Here is a 19478-nt window from a genome sequence, read left to right on the forward strand (position 1 = left end):
CAGGATTACAGTACACTGGACTGTTTTCAAAGCCTTTTAGTTTCAGTTTTATGATATGGCACAATACCAATTATTACTTGGTCTTTATAATAAGCAATATGATTTAATATGCACTGGTCAGCCATAATATTAAACACACCTGCCTAGTATTGTGTAGTTTGCCTTTTTGCTTCCAAAACAGCACTGGTTCATCAAGACATGCACTCAAGAAGACCTTTGATGGTGTCCTCTGGGACCAAGATGTTAGTAGCAAATCCTCTGAGTCCTGTAAATAACAAGGTCAGGCGTCCATGAACTGGACTTGTTTTTTAAAGCACATCCCACAGATGTACGATCCTCAAACCATTCCTGAACAATATTTGCAGTGTGGCAGGAAGAATCATCCTTCTGAAAGGGGACACTGCCAACAGAGAACACCATTATAATGAAGGGGTATACGTGGTCAACAGCAATGTTCAGGTAGGTGGTGCATGAGGTCAAGTCAAGTTACAGGCAAAGACAAGGATAATCACATGTGGAGGTAGCTCTAAGAACAATAGCCAAGGTAAAGCATATTAGCTAGATTAAAGAAGAGGTGGATCTACAATAGCAAAAAAGGAAAAGAACACTAAATAAAATCCAGTAACTGAGCAATACAAAACAGCAGAGCAATAAAAAGAAACTAGGAGTGGACATGATGAGAGCAGCTTTGGGCAGAACCGAAGCTGCTCTCATCATACGCAAGAGAAAAAAAGTGTCTTTATTTTTGATTTAAAATTGCCAGTGGTGGGGTAGGATTTAATGTGGAATGGGAGACTGTTCCACATGCCTGGGCACAATAACCGCCTTTGGTTTGCAGGCGTGAGTGGAGGACTGAGTGGAGAAGAAACCTAAGTGACTTTGGGGCAAATAAAGGAATAAATATATCAGTAATGTATTGCGAAGTAGAATTTTTTGTGTGTAGAATTTTAAACTAATTACAGTCAAGCAAGGTTGGACCAAGTCAACCCCATTTACAAAGCGTTACAGTAGTCCAGCTGCAAGCTAATAAAAACAAGGATCACATTTTCCAGGTTCTTGTGAGATAAAATCAATTTTAGTTTGTGATTGTTTGGCAAAACATTGCAAAGTAACATCCATGTGAATTCCAGGATTAAAGGTTTCCCAGCAGAGCATCAGTTAGAACATCAAACTGACGCAGTTGCTTAGATTGCTACACTTGCCCAGGGTTTCCAGCACATTCAAATACCAGCTGTTCATTTACTTAACAACAAAACCACTCAGAGAGGGCAGTACTCCTCCAAGGCTGCTCAGTCATTGTATCATTTCCGATGGATGAAATCTTTAATAGAAAATGACCTTACCCTGAGCACAGGATTGTGTTTTGCATGTGTACATTATGTACGGATACCCAATCGTGTGACCTAAATATGAAGCGGGCAGCGGGAATTGATGAAATTACCCCACAATTTAATCAGTTGTTGACTGTATGATTTCAGATGGATAAGTCCGCAGTGGTGGATTTGTAGTAGGATCGCAATCATGTGATCGTCAGCAGGCAGCTGGCGTAGTGTTCACTTGTCATAGTTACAGTGATGTCGTGCTGCTATCTTGCAATACAGAAATCTTTAACAAATCGGTGAATACAGACTATAAGCTGCATCACTGCCAGAGTCTAATCACTTGGTCCTTGTGTCATTTCTGACCTTCGCTGGAAATTTTATCCACATCCGTTAGTCTGTTTCTGAGTAATGTTGGTAACAGACAGACAGAGAAACGTACGCCAATCGTCACATAACTCCGCAGCGTTCCTTGGCAGAGTAATAATATCTCTCATCCTTTGACAGGTGCCATTGTGACGAGATGATCAGTGTCATATCAGCTGCCAGAGGTTTTAAAGCAGTAGCTGGTAAATGTGAGCTTCATTGGGAAACAGTTGACTGCACTGCATTTTAGAATGAAAAGAGGGATGTATTATGGAGACAAGAAAATAGATAACTAATGAACTGCAGCAACAAGCACACAAAGATGCTCTGCACCACTTCCAGGTCTGAAGAATTAAATCATGAGCCACCAAATGAATCATAAGCCAGCAGATGTCAAGAACATGTAACATATTTTACTAGATACAGATGTACTGTGCACACTGAAACAACCCTGTTTGTTGATGGCATGTCTGGAATCGGCGTACAGAGGGATTAAGTCGCATGAAATTATGACGGCTCATGTTTCATGCATGTCAGCTTCATATCACATTCATTTGTGTTTAAAAAAAGCTCTCCTTTGTTTTTGAACACAGCCTATATCCAGTCTGTTCTAATAAGTAGGTGTAGCGACGTTTCTTTTCAGATAATAGGCTGAATTAAATGACTGGATCAGCCAACCTCAGTGAAATAGAGATATCATTTCAAAATTATGTTCCCAAGAACCACTTGCTCAAAACTGCTGACTGTTACCATGGCAACAGCAAATTTTGATGTTGGACCTTGTATATCATTGTATTTTATTGCTGTTGCTGGGAAATGACTCAGAGTGCTCTCAGTCACACAAGCTCTCAGGAATGGGACACAGGGGGAAGAGAGTGCGGCAGCAGGCCGTAAATGACAACATAATTTTAAACTCCATCCTTTCATAGACGCTTTCCATCTTGTACGCTCAAACACCACTTTTAAAAGCTTTGGAAATATGTAAAATAATGTGGGTAATGCAGAAAAACGATAGGAAGACATGTCATTACCTGTGTTACAAATGTAAATATCTTTCAAAAATAGCTTTGAAATTGTTTCAAACGCTAAGAAATTAAAAAAAAAAACATTTCACGCCTTTAAACATGACCTACATATTTTTCTATGATTAATTCTAATTTATAATTTATCACATGTTCACACCAACAGTGCTTTTGTGCAAAATTAAACTAAGACAGTTGCAGGAGTGATGCAAAACTGAATTATCAGCCTGCTTACTTATCGCACCACCGAAGCGCCTCAGGAATATTCATGAAAACATTCCAGAACTGTAGGGCACGGGTTATTTTGAATGTTTGATAAATGATTTATGGCTCATTCAAAGCTAAAATTCAGTTTTAATTTGCAGTAGTGCAAACAGGAACAGAGCAAAGGAAACTTTGATCAGTTTTCCAGGCTGAAATTTTCTGTGTCAGGTCACAAAGCCAACTAATAAACCAGTCATTTACGGATGTCTGCTGAAAAAGTGTTTAAAATTTAAAGCATCTTCATGAAATAGTCAGTGCAAGCTCTCTGAGAGAATTAACAGCCAAACAAGTGGGGAAAGGATGAATAAAGAGGACAACACCTGGTGAGGGGGAGGAAACAGGGAGGTGAGAGGGGTCTGCTGTTTGTCTCAGAGGAGAACACAATTGGTATCTGCCAGACTGAAAAATGGGAGCAGTGTTAATGATGCACTGAAGGCTGAACAGATATTTTTTCATATGGTTGAGATTCTCATACTGTCAAAATAATGACAAGGAATGTTGAGTTATTTAAAAAGAGAAAACTAAAGAAACCTGCTGGAACTGAAACTTGCTGAATGTAGAAAAAAATGAGAGGCCCACATCAATTCTTGAGCTGTCTATAGTCAGCGTCAACCTCTGGGGATAAAAAAAATGCCAAAAACTGCAGTTCCTCAAATGTCTACTTGAGGCTCATTTAAAAATTGAGTCAATCCTCGTAGACCCCCATGTTAAAATGCTCAACTTTACAGAAGAAACAAACATGTTTACAGTCTGGCACAAAAAATGGTTGTTGTCTCTGCAGTTAATTTCACTGTTCATGACACCTGTACAGGAAGGATGTGGATTTTTATATAATTGATCTGTTTTAATTGTTTTAAGACTTAGAATTCTGCATAATTAAGGCAGTGGCATCTTTAGGTAACAGGTAGGTCCCTTTATAGGACAGTCCAGCATTAAAACGTATGGGTGATGTCATGGGGAGGGGGGGTGTCCATCATTATATATGACTGAAGTGGAGACAGTTCACCAAAAACTCCAGAAAACTATTTTCAGGTATCCTTACCAAGCATTAAACAATACAAGAAATTAGATTTTTTAGAATTTTAATTAGATTCCATTCATGACATTGATAACAATAATGGTAACTCATATAAATGTGTCTATTTAACTGAAACAAATGTTTAATAATCAAATCCTACAATTATTGGATAACTTTGTAATTAATGATGTCACTATATCCAGAAAAGAAAAAAAACATTCAGCTGTACAGCCTTCATCACTGTCGAAATATCCATGGTAACATAGAGGCCACTTGACGCTGTCGTTCAGCATTTTAGGAAATAGACCGAACTGGTTTCTTGCCATAAAGTGAGAAGATGAGAAAGCTGATTACTTTGTCCTTGTCCTACTGTCAAGCAGCTCTCCAGCCATATCGGTCACGTGCTCCTAAAGTTTGATATGATCTATATATTGAAACAACGTAGAGTTTTGTTCGAAAAAATAATCGAAGTAAAAACAGGGATGGTTTTCATTCACTGTTAGGTTAGATTTAGGTGCAAAAACTACTTGATCAGGTTTAGGTAAGAGAGGTACCTGGTCCAGATGGTTTGGCTTATGAAAAGGTTAAATTGCAGCTTTAGCCATATTTGTATGGGACTAGTATTACCTGAGGACCTACATTTGTAATAAATGCAGAGGTTGTCTGTAAACTTAATCCTGTGCGAATCTTCCATGTGCATAATGTAATGTTAAAATTCCACTGCAAACTACCTATCAAACACAGAAGTCCTGTAAATTCACATCTTTGTGATTTAGGGTCATTATTAATTATTGAAGGTTTTTTGTTTTCTCTACATTCATCTTTGCTGTGTCCAAAGGTAAACAGACATCTGCCACCTAGCATCTCCACACTATTAACACGTTTTTTGTCTCTGTACATAACTTAAAGTATGAATATGAGAGCTGTTGTTTCATGGTAGGCTACGTGCCTATTTTTCCCCAGGCCACAGTGATTTTCTGGAGTTGTGTCCTCACTGTGAGGTTACAAGCCAACCAGGCTGTTTCTGTTTCCAGGCTACTGGCTCTACATTTATGTCTACAAGATGTGAAGTTGGTATCAATCTTCTCCTGTAGCTCTCAGCAAGACAGCAATAAGTCTATTTCCCAAAGTGTTGAAATATTTATTTACATATCATCAACATCAAACAACAGATGCACTACAGTTGTACTATTACTGCATGTGGTTGTAGTTTTGGTTGATAAATTGACAAAATGGAACGTGTTTAAAATACATATTATGCGTCACACATTTTCTGGTATAGATAGATAAAAGCATTACGTTCTAAATACAAATAATTCCTTTTAACACATTACAATAAAAATATGGATATATAAAGTTTTAATGTTCTGCTTTTCTAAATGAGTAACAAAAAAGATTTTAGACAGTTAAAGAAAAAAGTGTATAATGACTGCAGGATACAACATTATCTACTATCTATGAATATAGAATAGTAATCTACTCTGCCATGCTTATATAATCCTGCTGAGTTATAGTATAAGACATACCATTTCATATTATGCAAATGCTACACTTGTATGCACGCCAGTGGGGAATAACCAGCATTCTGTCACATGGTGAATTATGATTCTTATAGAATCACTCAGACTAACTTGGTAAGTGCCTGTTAAAATCCTTGGACATTGAATCACCTCATAAATAAGCTTCATGAAGAATCAGTTCAGGCTTTGGGGCATCAGCTCATTCAAAGATATTTCTTCCACCAGAAGTAGAAAGAGACTTGCCACTGTGACGACCGATAGACTGTAAAGACACACAAACAGACACACACACAATTAAAAAAGATTACTTATTTTAAAAAAAAATTACATATACAATTAGTTTGAGTGTTGGTGTGGAAATGCTGACCCCACATACCCCTGTCAGTCCTTTGGAGAAGTTGGCATGAGCATAAAGGAGCACTGCAATGTCATTATGCCCTGCCTCTAATGCGATGGACAGGGCTGTGCTTTCATCCTGTTCACACACAAAAACATCAACATTAGAAGAGATTTCACTGTTCATTGTACATTTTCAAATGAAAAAAGGCAGCATCCACAACATACTGAATTATACACAGCTTCCCTTTGTCTGTCTGACAAATGATTACTTCCTGGTTTTGTAATACAATATGTAAAAAGTTGGAATGCTTCCATGTCTCAGCTTGAAGCCACCAGGCTAACAGAAGCTGCACAGACCAGAGACAGTGACTCACATACACTGTCAGTCAGGGTGGCATCACACTCCGGCTGTGCCAGCAGTAGTTTAACAATGTCAGCATGGCCATGTTCGCTAGCACACATCAGCGCCGTGGAGCCCTCGTCGTCCTGGACGTTGACCTCTGCTCCCAGTGCTAGCAGGGCCTGCACCATGTCTATCCTGCCATGGCTCACAGCAAGCATCAGAGCCGTCTGACCAGCCTGGACAGCAAGGAGCAAACACACACAATAGGGTTAATGATGCTGAAGTGTACACATGTCTGTCTTTTAAGAAAAATAGATATTTTTGTTGTTTGTGTAATCAATCAGCTCCTACTTTCTGCAATTTGGCAGTTCTTGAGTGGTCAATAATTATTTAAGAAGTTTTAATACTAGTTATCAGGAGCAGATATAGTGCCAGTTAATTGACTGTGTAAACTTGCGCCTTTTTCTCAGTGCATATGTGAGCAGAACATGCTAATCTGGGAAATTTCTCTAAAGCTAAAACAAATTTAACATATTTTACAAATAAATATCAATAATAAATTCATGAATATCATTTTTGAGGTAAATAGATAAAATCTTTTTGGCCACTTACATATGGTTGATAGTTATGCTGTGAACTGTAGCTTCAGTAAGGTTCATGTAGGAGTGTAAAATACGCACAGCAGAAAATGATTTAGTTATTATCCACATTTAAAATTGAATGGCTATGAAAAAGCATGAGAAACTCAGAAAAACTAATTTCATTTTAATTTCATAGTGACAGAAAATTTACAAAAGAGCCGAAAACTCAATTTTGAAAGGTTTGGAGGCATGCAATCTTAAAAAAAACTACAAAATTAAAGCATTTATGAAAGTCAGAAACAGTAATACATAAAGAATTATGAGCTTTTCAATTTTGCAACAGTCCTTAAACTACTCATCTGGGATGTGTGGTTCCATTGGTGAACATAATCAAATCTAATTTGGAAATTGTGATATTTCATTGAAATCACTGCATTATACATATACAATACACCCAGAAACTGCTTGATGTCTAGGGTCTTAATGCAGACCTTGTCTTTTAACATACAATTCTTAACACTGGTTTGCAGGTTTCCGTTTTATTTGCGATTGTCCTATAGCTTTGTACCTGTGTTTTTATTTTTTTGCACTAAACTCTAAATCCATTTGCATCTTATGACGTGACATACTTTATCAATATTTTCCCTCAATAATTCCATGTGTTTATTATTGTTTTGTATATTGTCTGCCAACTTGTCTCTGCTGTCCTTTTCTCTGTCCACTTTACCTTCACCCCAGCTGCTCGAGGGAGATGGCTGCCATCCCTGATCCCAGTTCTGTCTGGGTTTTCTTCCTGTTAAAAAGGAGGTTTCTTTCCCCCCCATTGCTGCCCAAGTGCTTGCTCAAAGAGTATAATTGGATTTGTTGGTTTCTCTCTATAATATACTAACGCAAGGTTTGGACCTTCCGATGTGAAGTGCCGTGAGATGACTGTTTCAAACTGGCAAAACAGACATAAAATTGAATTCTCTACTACAACTTCCATACAGATTTTTTTTTTGGCCTTTTCTCCAGTTAAATCCTATCTACTCAAAAAACAAAACCTTCACAGACATTAAAACATCAGATCTGGAGTGCAAATAAAGTAACCCAAATATTAACAAAACCACATCCATTTGTAGTATGAAAGAATCATCAACAAGCTTTTTTAGTAAAGCCCTTTAGCAGCAAATGGACATAATATACAAAAAACAGAATCTGCCAGGAGGACATTATACTATTGCCAATTGCCTGAGAACAGACTGACCTGACTGGCCTTGGCATTGACATCTCCTTTTGTGAACAGCTGCTCCAGCACCCTCATGTTCTCTGGATTGTCCACAGCTGCGAGTGCAGCCAGCATGATGGGTGTGTAACCTGCTGTGTTCTGTTGATTCACATTACACACCTCTGCAGTGATGGTGGTCAATTGGTGGAATTGGAAAAACAAGAAAAAACAATGTATGTCGTTATTTATTTATTGGTAACACTTGCAAACTCTCAACAACTAGCATCAAGTTTCATTTCGTAAGAAGTATTTTTACCTGATGCTTATTGATAAGGAATTTGACTGCTGCAGTTTTGGAATTACAGAGTATCAAAGAGCATAAGTGCGATGATTTGTCTGTTTCAAAGTAAGTGCAAATGTCAAAATAAAAAAATGCTCTACACCAACGATTACTCATTTGTACAAGTGTATGTTCACAGGAAAAAATGTCAGCACATATAAAAGCCATACTCTACTTGCATAGTGGCAATGACACAAATATATTGTAGTCTTTTTTAAAGTGTATTTAAATCTCCATGCTTTAACTGCTGCTATGCTTTTAAAAGCTCTCAAAAACCTGTATTCCAAGAGTGCTGAACTTACACATAAGTTGCTGAAACAGTCACTCGATGCATAATGTGAGGCCTCAAACTCCCTCAACACACTCTCAAATAGGGCTCTTTTTTTAATTACCACATTTCAAAGAAGTTCTGAACATAGTTTTACTTTCCTTTTAGGTACACAACATCATAACACTGTAAATATACACTGATCAGCCACAACATTAAATCAAGTGACAGGTGAAGGTTCCAACAGTGATTATCTGGTGAGAATGCAACAATCAACTGGGGCATCTTGGGTCCTGGCCTTCATGTGGATGTTACTTTGACACGTCCCTCACACCTATATAATGTTGCACACCAGACACACATCCACCATGTCAACAGCACTCCCCAACAGCAGCAGTCTCCTCCAGCAGGACAAAAACTGCTGCAACAAGGCAAAGACTGCTCAGGAACGAGGCACGAGGAACATGACAGAGCCCAAAGTGCCAGAACCAGTCCATGAAGGACCTATCCTGCAAACCACAGGACCCAACGAACTTCCAACATCCTGCTGTCAGTCACCACAGGAGGATGGCAGAACTTTCACATCCATGTCTCAATGGGTCAGACCTGTTTTAGGGGGGGACCTTCACAATATTAGGCACGTGGTTTTATTGTGGCTGATTTGTGTATTTGTTACACAGGTAGTTCAATTTTTGTTTGTCTTCTTTTTCATTAAATCTTTCTATTCCATCTGGCCTTGAATTGCATACGTTGAGGTTCAATCGCTTTTGAAAGTTGTAGTAAGGACTTCAGATTAAAGAAAGAAAAAGAAAAGACAACTTTACATAATTCCCTAGGACATGCATTCTGTATTCTATTGAGTAAAGTCTCTGAATAGCTTGACCTTCAATTATATTTCTGACCTCTTGATCACTTATGAACTCATTCACAGCTGAAGAAAAGATTAATAAGTTAATTACAACTTAAAATCTATGCAATCTAGACTTAATGTTAGAGCAGAAACAGTACAGAAGTTTTGATAATCGATAAAGCATTTTAACAGCTACTGTCACAAGCCAGAATGCATGCACTTTTCCATTGTGATATAAACTCATTTGGTGGTTATGCAGCAGTCAATAAAATGTATTCTATTCACCCTGTTGGTTAAAGAAGCCAGGGTTTCATTTCATCAATACTTTCTAATTTTATATTGTACTGTATTGGTGTCTCATTTCATACTGTGTAGTGATGAGCACTGCTGAACTGTTGCTCTAAGAAGATTAAGAGAAAAGAAAAAAATACCCTTATTCAGTACTGGACATTTTTATGCACATTAAACTGGCTATTTTTAGATACATAAAGTAGAAAGCACCTCATGACAAACAGAGGAACTAACTCTGTGATTGTATTTTTGCCCCCTAGTGGCTATTTACTGGCTTCTATGCAGTGCTGCTTATTTTTAAAAGATGTTTCATCTCTATAAAACAGTGCCCTTGCTTTATTGCCTATTGCTTAGTTGTTTTGGAATTCAACTAAAAAGCTCCCTAGTAGTTATCATAGTTCTGAAATTGTAGAGGGGTAAATAACACCAGCGGGATAATTTGTATGTAATCTTCTTTTTATGTTAAACTGGAAGTGCAAACTGCAGGCACAACCTATATTCTCACCGGGAAGAGGGACAGAAAGGATGAAAAAAACAGAAGACATAATAACCTGTGCATGCTCTTTCAGGGTAAATGTACCTGCATCGAGCAACTTTCTGACGATGCCAAAGTTGGAGTGAGACACGCTGTAGTGTAGCGCTGTATTTCCATTGCCGTCAGCCATATTAACTATGTACTGCAATACCGAGGGTGAAATGACCCGAAACGTAGATAAGTAGTCCTCTACAGTGTCAGGAGCTGCTGCCTTGTGGCTGGACACAGAGAACCACTCCTCCTGGAGTGTGTGTAGACAGTCCTGCTGCAAGGGATAAAATAATACAATACACAAAGAGAAGAAAACACCTTTTTTTTTTTTTTATGAATCCTCATAAATGCTCTGTAAGCTGCCATAATTTAATGTGCAGAGCAATTTCAGCTTTGAATACATAGGAACATCCAGTAATTACAGGGATGTGACTGAAAGAACACCACAAAACAACATAATAAAGCAACAACTCACAATAAAAATCTAAAAAAAAAATCATTATGAAGGAAGAAGGATCTGTCACTATTTTAAACACAAAAAAGAAACCTTGACAGTTTTGTCAGTATTTTGAGCTTCATTAAAAAATTGTCCTGGATTTCCTTTTTTTTGATGCACTTATTCTTCTGTAATCCATTCCTTTATGTCTGCTTATGAAATTATTGTGAAACAGGCATCTCTCACTTCTAAAAGTCACTGTTCCCAAGTTCAAGAAAACTGCCATGGCTGAAAATTACTGCATCAACACATTCCTGTGCTTTCTGAATCCAATGCCAAAGTCTTTTTAAATGACATGCTTGAACACACCCTGTCCCAACATCCTTCCGCACCCATCCAGGGACATACTATTAAACGTGCACGTACACAGGCACCCACATGCGCTCAGTGACTCTCACACTGAATATAGTGAGCAAAACATACCAACTCCCGGCTGGATAAGGCTGTGTCATCACTCAGGTGCATCTTCAGGGCTTGGCAAGCAGAAAACATCCTTTCACTTAACTTACGCCTGAAAAAAGATGTGAGTTCAGACTTGAGAGGAAGGCTCAGAGGTTGAACTTACATAGCAATCAACACTCATGCAGCTAGGCCTTTAAATACAATTCTATACAACTGAGAGACTATTTGACTCTAAACCCTTGCAGACTTCTACTTTACCTCTGTTGTGTATATAATTTTGCAGGCCTTTTCAGTCCCATGTTGGAACCATCTTTTCCTCTTCTTGCTTGGATTCCATCGTGAGAGGTGTCTCCTAACGTTTTGATTCCCCTTCTTTCTGCTTCTTCGTGCATGTAAATTGACACAGGGTCCAATCTGAGGGCAAAAGACAAGAGCTTAACACATTAAATATCAATTAAAATACCACACCCCAGATTTCAGCTGTAAAATATTAGTTCAGAATTTAGATGCCTACCCTGCAGAAACCTTCATAAACTTCATGCTTTTCCTGTTGTTGCTACAGGACTGGTCTCCATTCTGCTTCTTTATTGCGGACCGAGGTTTACCAGCACTTGTTGATCTGTCTAGAAACAATAATACAGCACTTACCTCTTCCAAATCTTAACATATACTAGACAGTTAATTAAACACAACAAATGTAACAAAATAGTTACAAACCCACTAACTCAGTCCGGACAGGACATGATATATTGTGACAAATTGGAGAACCTCATTTGAAAACAGACAGCATTCTCTTACACCCATTCCTCCTACGAAGCTGTTCAATTTTAGACCCTCTAACTGCCACTAACTGCTATGTGGTATGAGGCGCCTTCCCAAACCAGATATCATTCCAAACATAGCAAGTGTATCCCTCAGAAAGTCAACTTGCCAAGCCAAAAGCAGCCACTTCCTCTGAAACTAGTGCACGTTTAAACTGGGCCCGGGAGTGGTTACAAAGTAAAATATATTTGAACTAAAAATACTTTTTAAACTACTTTTGCAGGGATTTTATTCTCAGCCACCTAATGCTTACTGAATTGCTCATAAAGATGTACTTGGGGTATAGCTGTTTTGGGACGATAACACATCAACACAAACATGCATAATTACCTTGCAGAGTTGAGGATGCCTGCTGTTCTAACAGTTTAATCATCCTTTTCACCTCTGAATCATTACCACCCTGTTGACTGGTTCCTGGATTTTCTTTGTCACACTTCACAGAGTCAACTGAAAGTTGAAATGCAGACTGACAGTCTCTGTTGGCTGCAGGAAAATAGGAGGACATTTTTTTGAAAAGTACCCACATCACATTGCAGATGTAAATGCATACAGAAGACTAGTTAACACATTAAAGGCACCTTGTGGAGTTTTTGACCATTTGTGACGCTGGGGCAAAGTTTGATGAGTGGGTTTGCACACAGGTAGTGAAATACACATTTTTTCTGGTTGCAGCAAGCAATAATGCAAATGCTTAGTGCATGTAAGGCATATGGTGTAACTTGGGTTTTAAGGCCTCTGAGGATTTCTTTAAGGTTTTTGGTAAAGTATACTGAATTTAAACAGAATTATTCATGAGGAAACTCCACAGCATACCTTTAAATCTAACTAAACCTGTACAATGTTACCTGTTGGCTGTGAACTGAACCGATGGACTTCTGTTCCTCCTTGTGCTGCAGCTTTGTTGTTGCAGAACTGATCAGAGGTGGTGTTTCCTTGGCTGCTGTAATGGTCAGTGGAGTTCTCTGTGAGCAGGTCTCCATGCTCCTTCAGGAGTCTATGCATTTTTTCTATGTAGTGATTCAGTTCATGGTCCCACTGGAGCTGTGTAGGCTGCTGGAAATTCTGTCCAGGTGTACTGGATGAAACTGACAAATTCCGTATCCTCCCCTCCCCGACGCCGACACTCTTTGTCTTGATAGGGTCAGGAAGATGGGATGGTCCAGAGGCCATATTTCGAGTTTTCAGTCCAACCAGGAAATTGTCATTAATGTTAGTGTACCCAACACCAGCGTCTCGAGTTAGCTTGATCGCTGTCTCTGGTGTTTGTTTAAAAAAACGTTCTAATACATTTGCAGTACCGATACCAATCGTACGGGTCTCAGCGGTGCATTGAATGTCTCTGACTCTGTTGCCTACAGACACTGTCCGAGTGGGAGTGTGAGGAGTATTGGTGTGCTTGTTTTGGGTACTGAGGAGCGTATTCGTGCTGGAGTCAGTGCTGAAGGCATGTGTGGTGTTAGTAAAGCGAGACACTGAACTGGATACAGTGTTGGTGCGCTGTGAAGCTGTCTGAGGTGATGCCATGATTCCCAGATCAACTCCTCTGACTGGATCTGTGGTCATTCCATGAGAAGCCACTTCTTTGGCCTCACAAAGGATCACATCAACAGAACAATCTCCACAAGCCACTGAACGATGCTCGATATTTCCTGTCTTAGACCCAAGATTCTCCACTGGCACCTCTGTGTTGCTTTCTGCATCACATACCCTTATCTCAGTTCCAACTCCTTGTGTGTTTGTAAAAACCTGGATCCCCACGGCCTTTTCCCTGGTCTCCACTTGCTCTCTCACCTCCCAGTAGCTCATGGGAACATCTGGTCCTGTGCAAACATTCTTCATCTTTGGCTCACAAGATACTTCAACAGTCTTTACCTCTAGTGTATCTCCTGTGCTGGCATCTTGAAGCTCTATGTGATTACCTACTCCCTGGTTTTTGGTGAGAGGCCTTGCCTCTGTGCCTGTGCTTTCAGTGGACGGCTTAGCAAAGCAGGCCTTGTCAGCTCGGTTCCTGGCACCTGCAGTCTGAAGTTCCAGTTTCAGACGTGTCAACTCTGTCTGGAGAGCTGATTCTTTCAACTGTGCTTCTAACTGACAGATTCTCTCCTTCAAGGCAGCATTTATTAGTTGTTGAGCATCAAGCTCTGCCTCATGCTCTGTGTAAATTCCAAGATTAACTTCACACACTTCTGTTGCTATAGACCTCGTGTCTACCTGATCAGTGTACACACATTTGTCTTCTTTTAAGGGTTTAGACAATGTCATATCCATATCTTTTTTAGTTCCAACTTCGACTGATGTGATAGCCTTGTCATGCAGAGGGCTACGACCTTTTCCATGCCATGCTTGCATCTGCCCACCTTTGATAGCTCTCTCTAAAGCCTGCAACTCTTCATTTAGTTGCCTGAATTCCGTAAGGTTGGAGCAGTCATTTTTCACTATCTCTTCAAGCTCTTCTTCAGTATTCATCCTGTTCTCAATGTAAGGCTCGTCCATGCTGTATGATCTTTTCCAGATCACATCATTTATGCCCTCGCTGTCACTTTGGTTCTTGAGCTGAGAGACCAGCTGCCTTTTTTCCTCCCGGAGGACTGATATTTTCACCTGGAGGATCGGGATGATTTTCACCTGCTCCTCCAGCTCTTTTAACCTTTGCAGAGCTACCACCATCTGATCGCGGACATGCTGCAGATGCATGGAGCCAAGACCTGAAACTGGAGTGGTTCTACCAGAGCTCTGTGGGCTCAGCCTCAGACAGCCTGTGCTGCCTCTGCTGCCCAGCGATGAGTTAAGGTGGGCATGCAAATCAGCTCCTGTGCCAGTAGGTTTGTTCCCATTGTTGTTTTGATTATATGCACCAAGGCCAGTAAAGGGCGAGAGTGACCCAGGGGAGCTTACGCCTCCAAAGCTGGCAAGTCGTCTACGGGGAAAGGGCTGAGGTGGAGTCTGGCTCTTCACCTCCTGATTCAAGGCCTTGTGGGTCTCCACAGTGGTCTTTTCAATCACAGGGCTTTGTCTTTGTAAACCAAGAGATCTTGCAGCGGGCTGAGGTTTTGACTCTGTGAGTGTTTGAGAGGTCGCTGGAACCTCATTCCTGTTGGATTTGTTATCCAGTGAGGAACCATGTGGTGGAGGAAGAGGAGGTCTACCTCTAGCTGTACAAGACATGCCCAGAAGTCTTGCATTATCACTGCCAGATGAAGACAAGGACTCTGCAGAATACCACTGGCTGGATGAAATGCCACTCTGTGTTTTCTTCCCATTACCGACGGCCACTCCGGGCCTCTTCTTAAGGCTTAGCCGCTTAATGGTGGTATCGTCTTGGAAACCATCCACACACTTGAGGCAGTCCAAGTTCGACTGATAAGTATAGTCAATCCCCAGGTACTTAGGAACACACTCTTCAGTGCTTTGACCTGTTAGACCAACATAGACCAAACAGTAGGTTGAAAGGTGGAAAAATTAAAATTACATATAATAAATATAAGAACATTTTGAATGCAATGTAAATGTAACTTTCAAATGAATTTTAAAACTAGACATTACATATACTAACTACTACAAACTACTAATATTGGGAGTACAAAATGTTCTTAACTCCTTATTACTAAAAATATCACATTAAAAACACTACATGTTGCAAAAAATATTTCTACAGCTTTCTGAGGATTTATGCTGAATATTTTCTACCTTTATAGTTTATTTTTTCTTTTCTTACCTCAGTATGATGCGTTCATCACTGACCATTTCTATTCAAGTCTAGAGACTTCCTTCACCTCAAAATGTTTTTGACTATAACCTCTCTGAGCCTGTCCCACAAGAGGAGGGACAGAGGAGGACTTACCAGTCATGTAGACACTGTTTTCAGTAGTCGCTTCTCTCCAAATGGCATGTCTCTCTACATAGACTGAACCCACACTATAATTACTCTGCAACTTTCCCTCTAAATGCCCGACCGTTCTCTTGGCAGGTTTTCTCAACCACAGACATCTCCCAAGTATTTCAGCCAGTGAATAAACAAAAAAAGTCAAGTAAATACTTGAAACAATACAACTGTTATTCATTTCATTCTATTTAAACAGTAAATGCTGAGCATTTAAAGCTGATACAGAGCTTCTCTGGTTTGCAGGTATAGGTTTAAATTCCACGATATTATCCTTATCAAAAAATGCTATACAAATTCTGTGCATTACATGAAGAAACCTGTGCAAATGACATACAAATTATTTAAAACATAACAATTAAGTTTTTGGCATAAGAATATTAATAGTTACCTGACACATTTCTCAAGATGTAACTTCCTTGAGCCATGAATATGTTTCGGAAGAAATCAACAATGGAGCGACACATTTACATCCAGCAAGACTTTTGAATAAGTCTGCAAATAAAAGAAAAAGTGTAAATTAAGTCTGCTTCACATCTTGATTATTAGCTTTTTCGTGTAAAGTGTTGCTGCCTCCCTGGTATGTACAATCTCTTTCTCTCTCCCAGCTCAGATCCAACAGTCAATAACGGCTAACCTTACAGTGCTTGCATAAAGGTAATGTAATCCTGGACCATGACACATTATAGTTAATTCGGCAAAACTACAGTGAGCAAAAGGCGAAGCCTCTGTGCACAACCATGACTCACCACAATGCTATACTGTATCGCTTTCTCTTCAGTAAGCACCTTCTGTTCTCAGCATGAGAAGGCTTCCTCTCTAGTTCTTATTTAGCACATGTAAAGTAATAAGTGTTCTCCATGTCCCAATTCAGTAAATGCACAAACGAAAAATATATGGAGATGTAACAGCAAGAAGAAATAAAGAAAATGCATTATCTTTAGATTTGCAATTGACCAAAACTATGCATTTAAAGGCTTCAACTTTGGGAGGTTGTCTGCATGTTACTATTTTTAAACTCTTCATGGACTACAATATTCATCATAAAATAATCAGCAGATATGTGAGGAAATATTGGTGTATATAAAAAAAAATTCACTCCGTACATAAAAAAAAGGCATCATCAAGTCTCTGCAGTGACATCTAAAGACACTTTATTTTTCATCTGAAGCCTATGTAAAGGAGAAAACATGACACAAAGCCTTAGGCAATAAATCCAATAAGTTTAGCAAGTTCTCTTTAGACTCAGCCACAGTGACTCAAAGCACTATTTCCACTGCTCTCAGAAGAATGTTACACAGTGATTTGGGGAAACTCATTTGAGGAGTGCAGTCAAATTTGCAGTCAAGACACGGGAAAAAAATGCATGAAAAACAGAATCTGAAATTAGATAACCAGAGAAACAAAAAAGAAGATTTTAAATTATGCATGCTCTTTTCTTCTCTATTTGACATGAAACCACTGTAGGCAACTATTCACAGCAACACCACTGTTTAAAGATATTTCAGAGACAGAACACCTTATGTGTCCCCAAACAATTCAGATATATTCATTCATTGATTCATTCCTTCATCAAATTACTCAGAGTCTAGCCTGACCTCAAGTGGTGATTCAAAACATTTCTACGTGGGCTTATGTTCATGTAACACATCACCATATGTAACATGTTTAATGTATTCCAGACTTTGTTCTGTATAGTTAGTGAAAACTCCTAAAACAATTCTTAGCTGAGAACAAAAACACATTTCTAAGCTATGAGAATGGGTTACTAAGTACTGAATAGGTGCCCAGACTTTTGTGCATGACATAATTACTCCCCATTTGGAAATATTTGAGATCCAGATCTGATGATACAAGTGAGCCTGCCAACATGCCAACAAAGCTAAGAGTTATTGCCCAGGGTGGCCTGAAATTACCTCTGTGTGTGTGCAGCATCTGCACGAATATTCAGCACAGCAGGAAACACTGCCACCGTGCAACACTTTCAACTAGAGTGAAAATGTTTGGCTTTGTGGTACAAAACGGGGTGTGTTAATACTGCTGGATGTGTATGTCGAATATATGTACGGATTGAACCCTCTGAACCCGAAAACCCACCGACGGGTTTGAGAGGCAGGCTGTTTTAAACAAAAACATTGCAGAATTACACCATTTATCCGTGCGAGAAACTGTAAAAACTCCCAATTTTCCTTGACCTACTTATCCGTGACGTGCTGTTTTGCTAGAAAAACCTAACCAAATCCAAGCTTAAAATTGTAGCATTTTAACAAAAGTACTTTATTTTGCATGACTCATTCCAAAATTTGCTCTAACCAGATTCTGTGAAAAATAAAACATTTTGGGCTCCTCTATGCAGCTTGAAAGCAAGGGGCGACTCAGCGGCAACCAGAAATCACAAAACAGAAATTAAAGAACCTTTTAGCTGAACTGGGATGAACTTTAGGCTGCATTTACACACAGAGTGATTGAAGACAAGTCTGAAAACAAATTAAAAAATATAAGTAGTAAAATTTCTATAATATGTAGAGTCACCTTTTATGAAGTGTAACACGTGAGGGTGCTTGAAAGAAATGTTATACATGCTGATACCTGAAATTCAACTCCCCCCCGTTTTATGATTTATGGCATAAAAACTGTCATTCTAAGTAGTAGCCATTGTTGTGCTGTTTCCATAGCGGTGCAGGACTTTATATAGTGCAGTGAAAAATGAGCCAGCAGTGTAAAAATATGACAAAAGATATACACCAAGAAACTGCTCAGGTTGTAGAGACTTGATTTGTACTATATTATTGCTGGGACACCATAAATCAAATAATGCTACTGTGTAAGTCCTGGACATTGAAACTATAATTTCACTGGTGAATTTTATTTTATTTTTTTGGAGGACGTGAATAGCTAGATAACCTACTAAGAAGCACATATTTTTTGGTTACCCAATTACCATAGACAGTGTATATATATAAAGTGCAAATAACTGATTTTTAAAAAAACTCTATTTTAGGCTGTTTAGGATAAACTTGTATGATGCAATACACGAAACAACGTCCCTACTTTAAACATGTTTAACAAAACTGCAGAAACAGATTACCGCTCCTTAATCTTGTTCTATTATTATTGCTAAAAAAAAAAAAAAAAAGATTTAAAGAACAGGATAATAGAAGAATGGGACACCAACATGTTTTTGCCATTCAAAACAGTGGTCAGGACTGAATGTTGCTAAAGCCTGACGCCTTGTGGTCAATGCTGATAAAATAGGCTGCAAGATAAAGTTATACGAGGACATGATGCTGGTGAGAAACTGTTACTTGTTCATCTTGTGGCGAATGTTTAATCCCTCCCTGTTTTAAAACTAGACATAAAGTCACTTGTTAGCATGCTAGCTTGTGTTAGCTGAAGCTAACGTGATGAGAAGTCGCTCACCTTTGCAGCAGGAGAAGGTGGAGTCCTACATGTTCGAGGATGTAGACGGAAAATATTATGCCACAAAGTTACCCTGTCTGTTGGAAGATACCAAACAGTAGTTTTTAAACGGTAATGTACCCGCGAATTCATCTTATCCTTCTGTCCACATTTGTTTTTGGCTGTTAAACGTCCTTCCTGAAGAGAAGTTTTGCCAGCACAAGA

The 19478-nt window shown here is 39.1% G+C and overlaps 1 protein-coding gene across 4 annotated transcripts; it reads right to left on the minus strand.

Annotated features, from left to right (window-relative positions):
- Positions 1 to 4036: 4036 nt before the first annotated feature.
- Positions 4037 to 19478, minus strand: LOC111565425 (KN motif and ankyrin repeat domain-containing protein 1-like). Of its 4 annotated transcripts, XM_023265477.3 has the most exons (12): positions 19275 to 19478; positions 16246 to 16349; positions 12820 to 15387; positions 12305 to 12457; positions 11667 to 11775; positions 11411 to 11566; positions 11174 to 11261; positions 10309 to 10528; positions 8019 to 8161; positions 6227 to 6427; positions 5886 to 5984; positions 4037 to 5771 (listed from the first exon to the last, which is right to left on the minus strand). In XM_023265477.3, the coding sequence occupies exons 2-12, from the start codon at positions 16319 to 16321 to the stop codon at positions 5709 to 5711; spliced, it is 3876 nt and encodes a 1291-aa protein (XP_023121245.2). In that variant the 5' UTR covers positions 16322 to 16349; positions 19275 to 19478; the 3' UTR covers positions 4037 to 5708. The 4 variants fall into 4 exon arrangements, 3 of the variants coding, with proteins under 3 accessions (XP_023121245.2, XP_054859985.1, XP_054875475.1); XM_055004010.1 differs by lacking the exons at positions 16246 to 16349; positions 19275 to 19478 and adding an exon at positions 15816 to 16124 and having other exon boundaries at positions 10309 to 10525; XM_055019500.1 differs by lacking the exons at positions 16246 to 16349; positions 19275 to 19478 and adding an exon at positions 15816 to 16120.

Source organism: Amphiprion ocellaris, chromosome 17 (genome assembly GCF_022539595.1).
Source record: "Amphiprion ocellaris isolate individual 3 ecotype Okinawa chromosome 17, ASM2253959v1, whole genome shotgun sequence".
Taxonomy (NCBI): Eukaryota; Metazoa; Chordata; class Actinopteri; family Pomacentridae; genus Amphiprion; species Amphiprion ocellaris.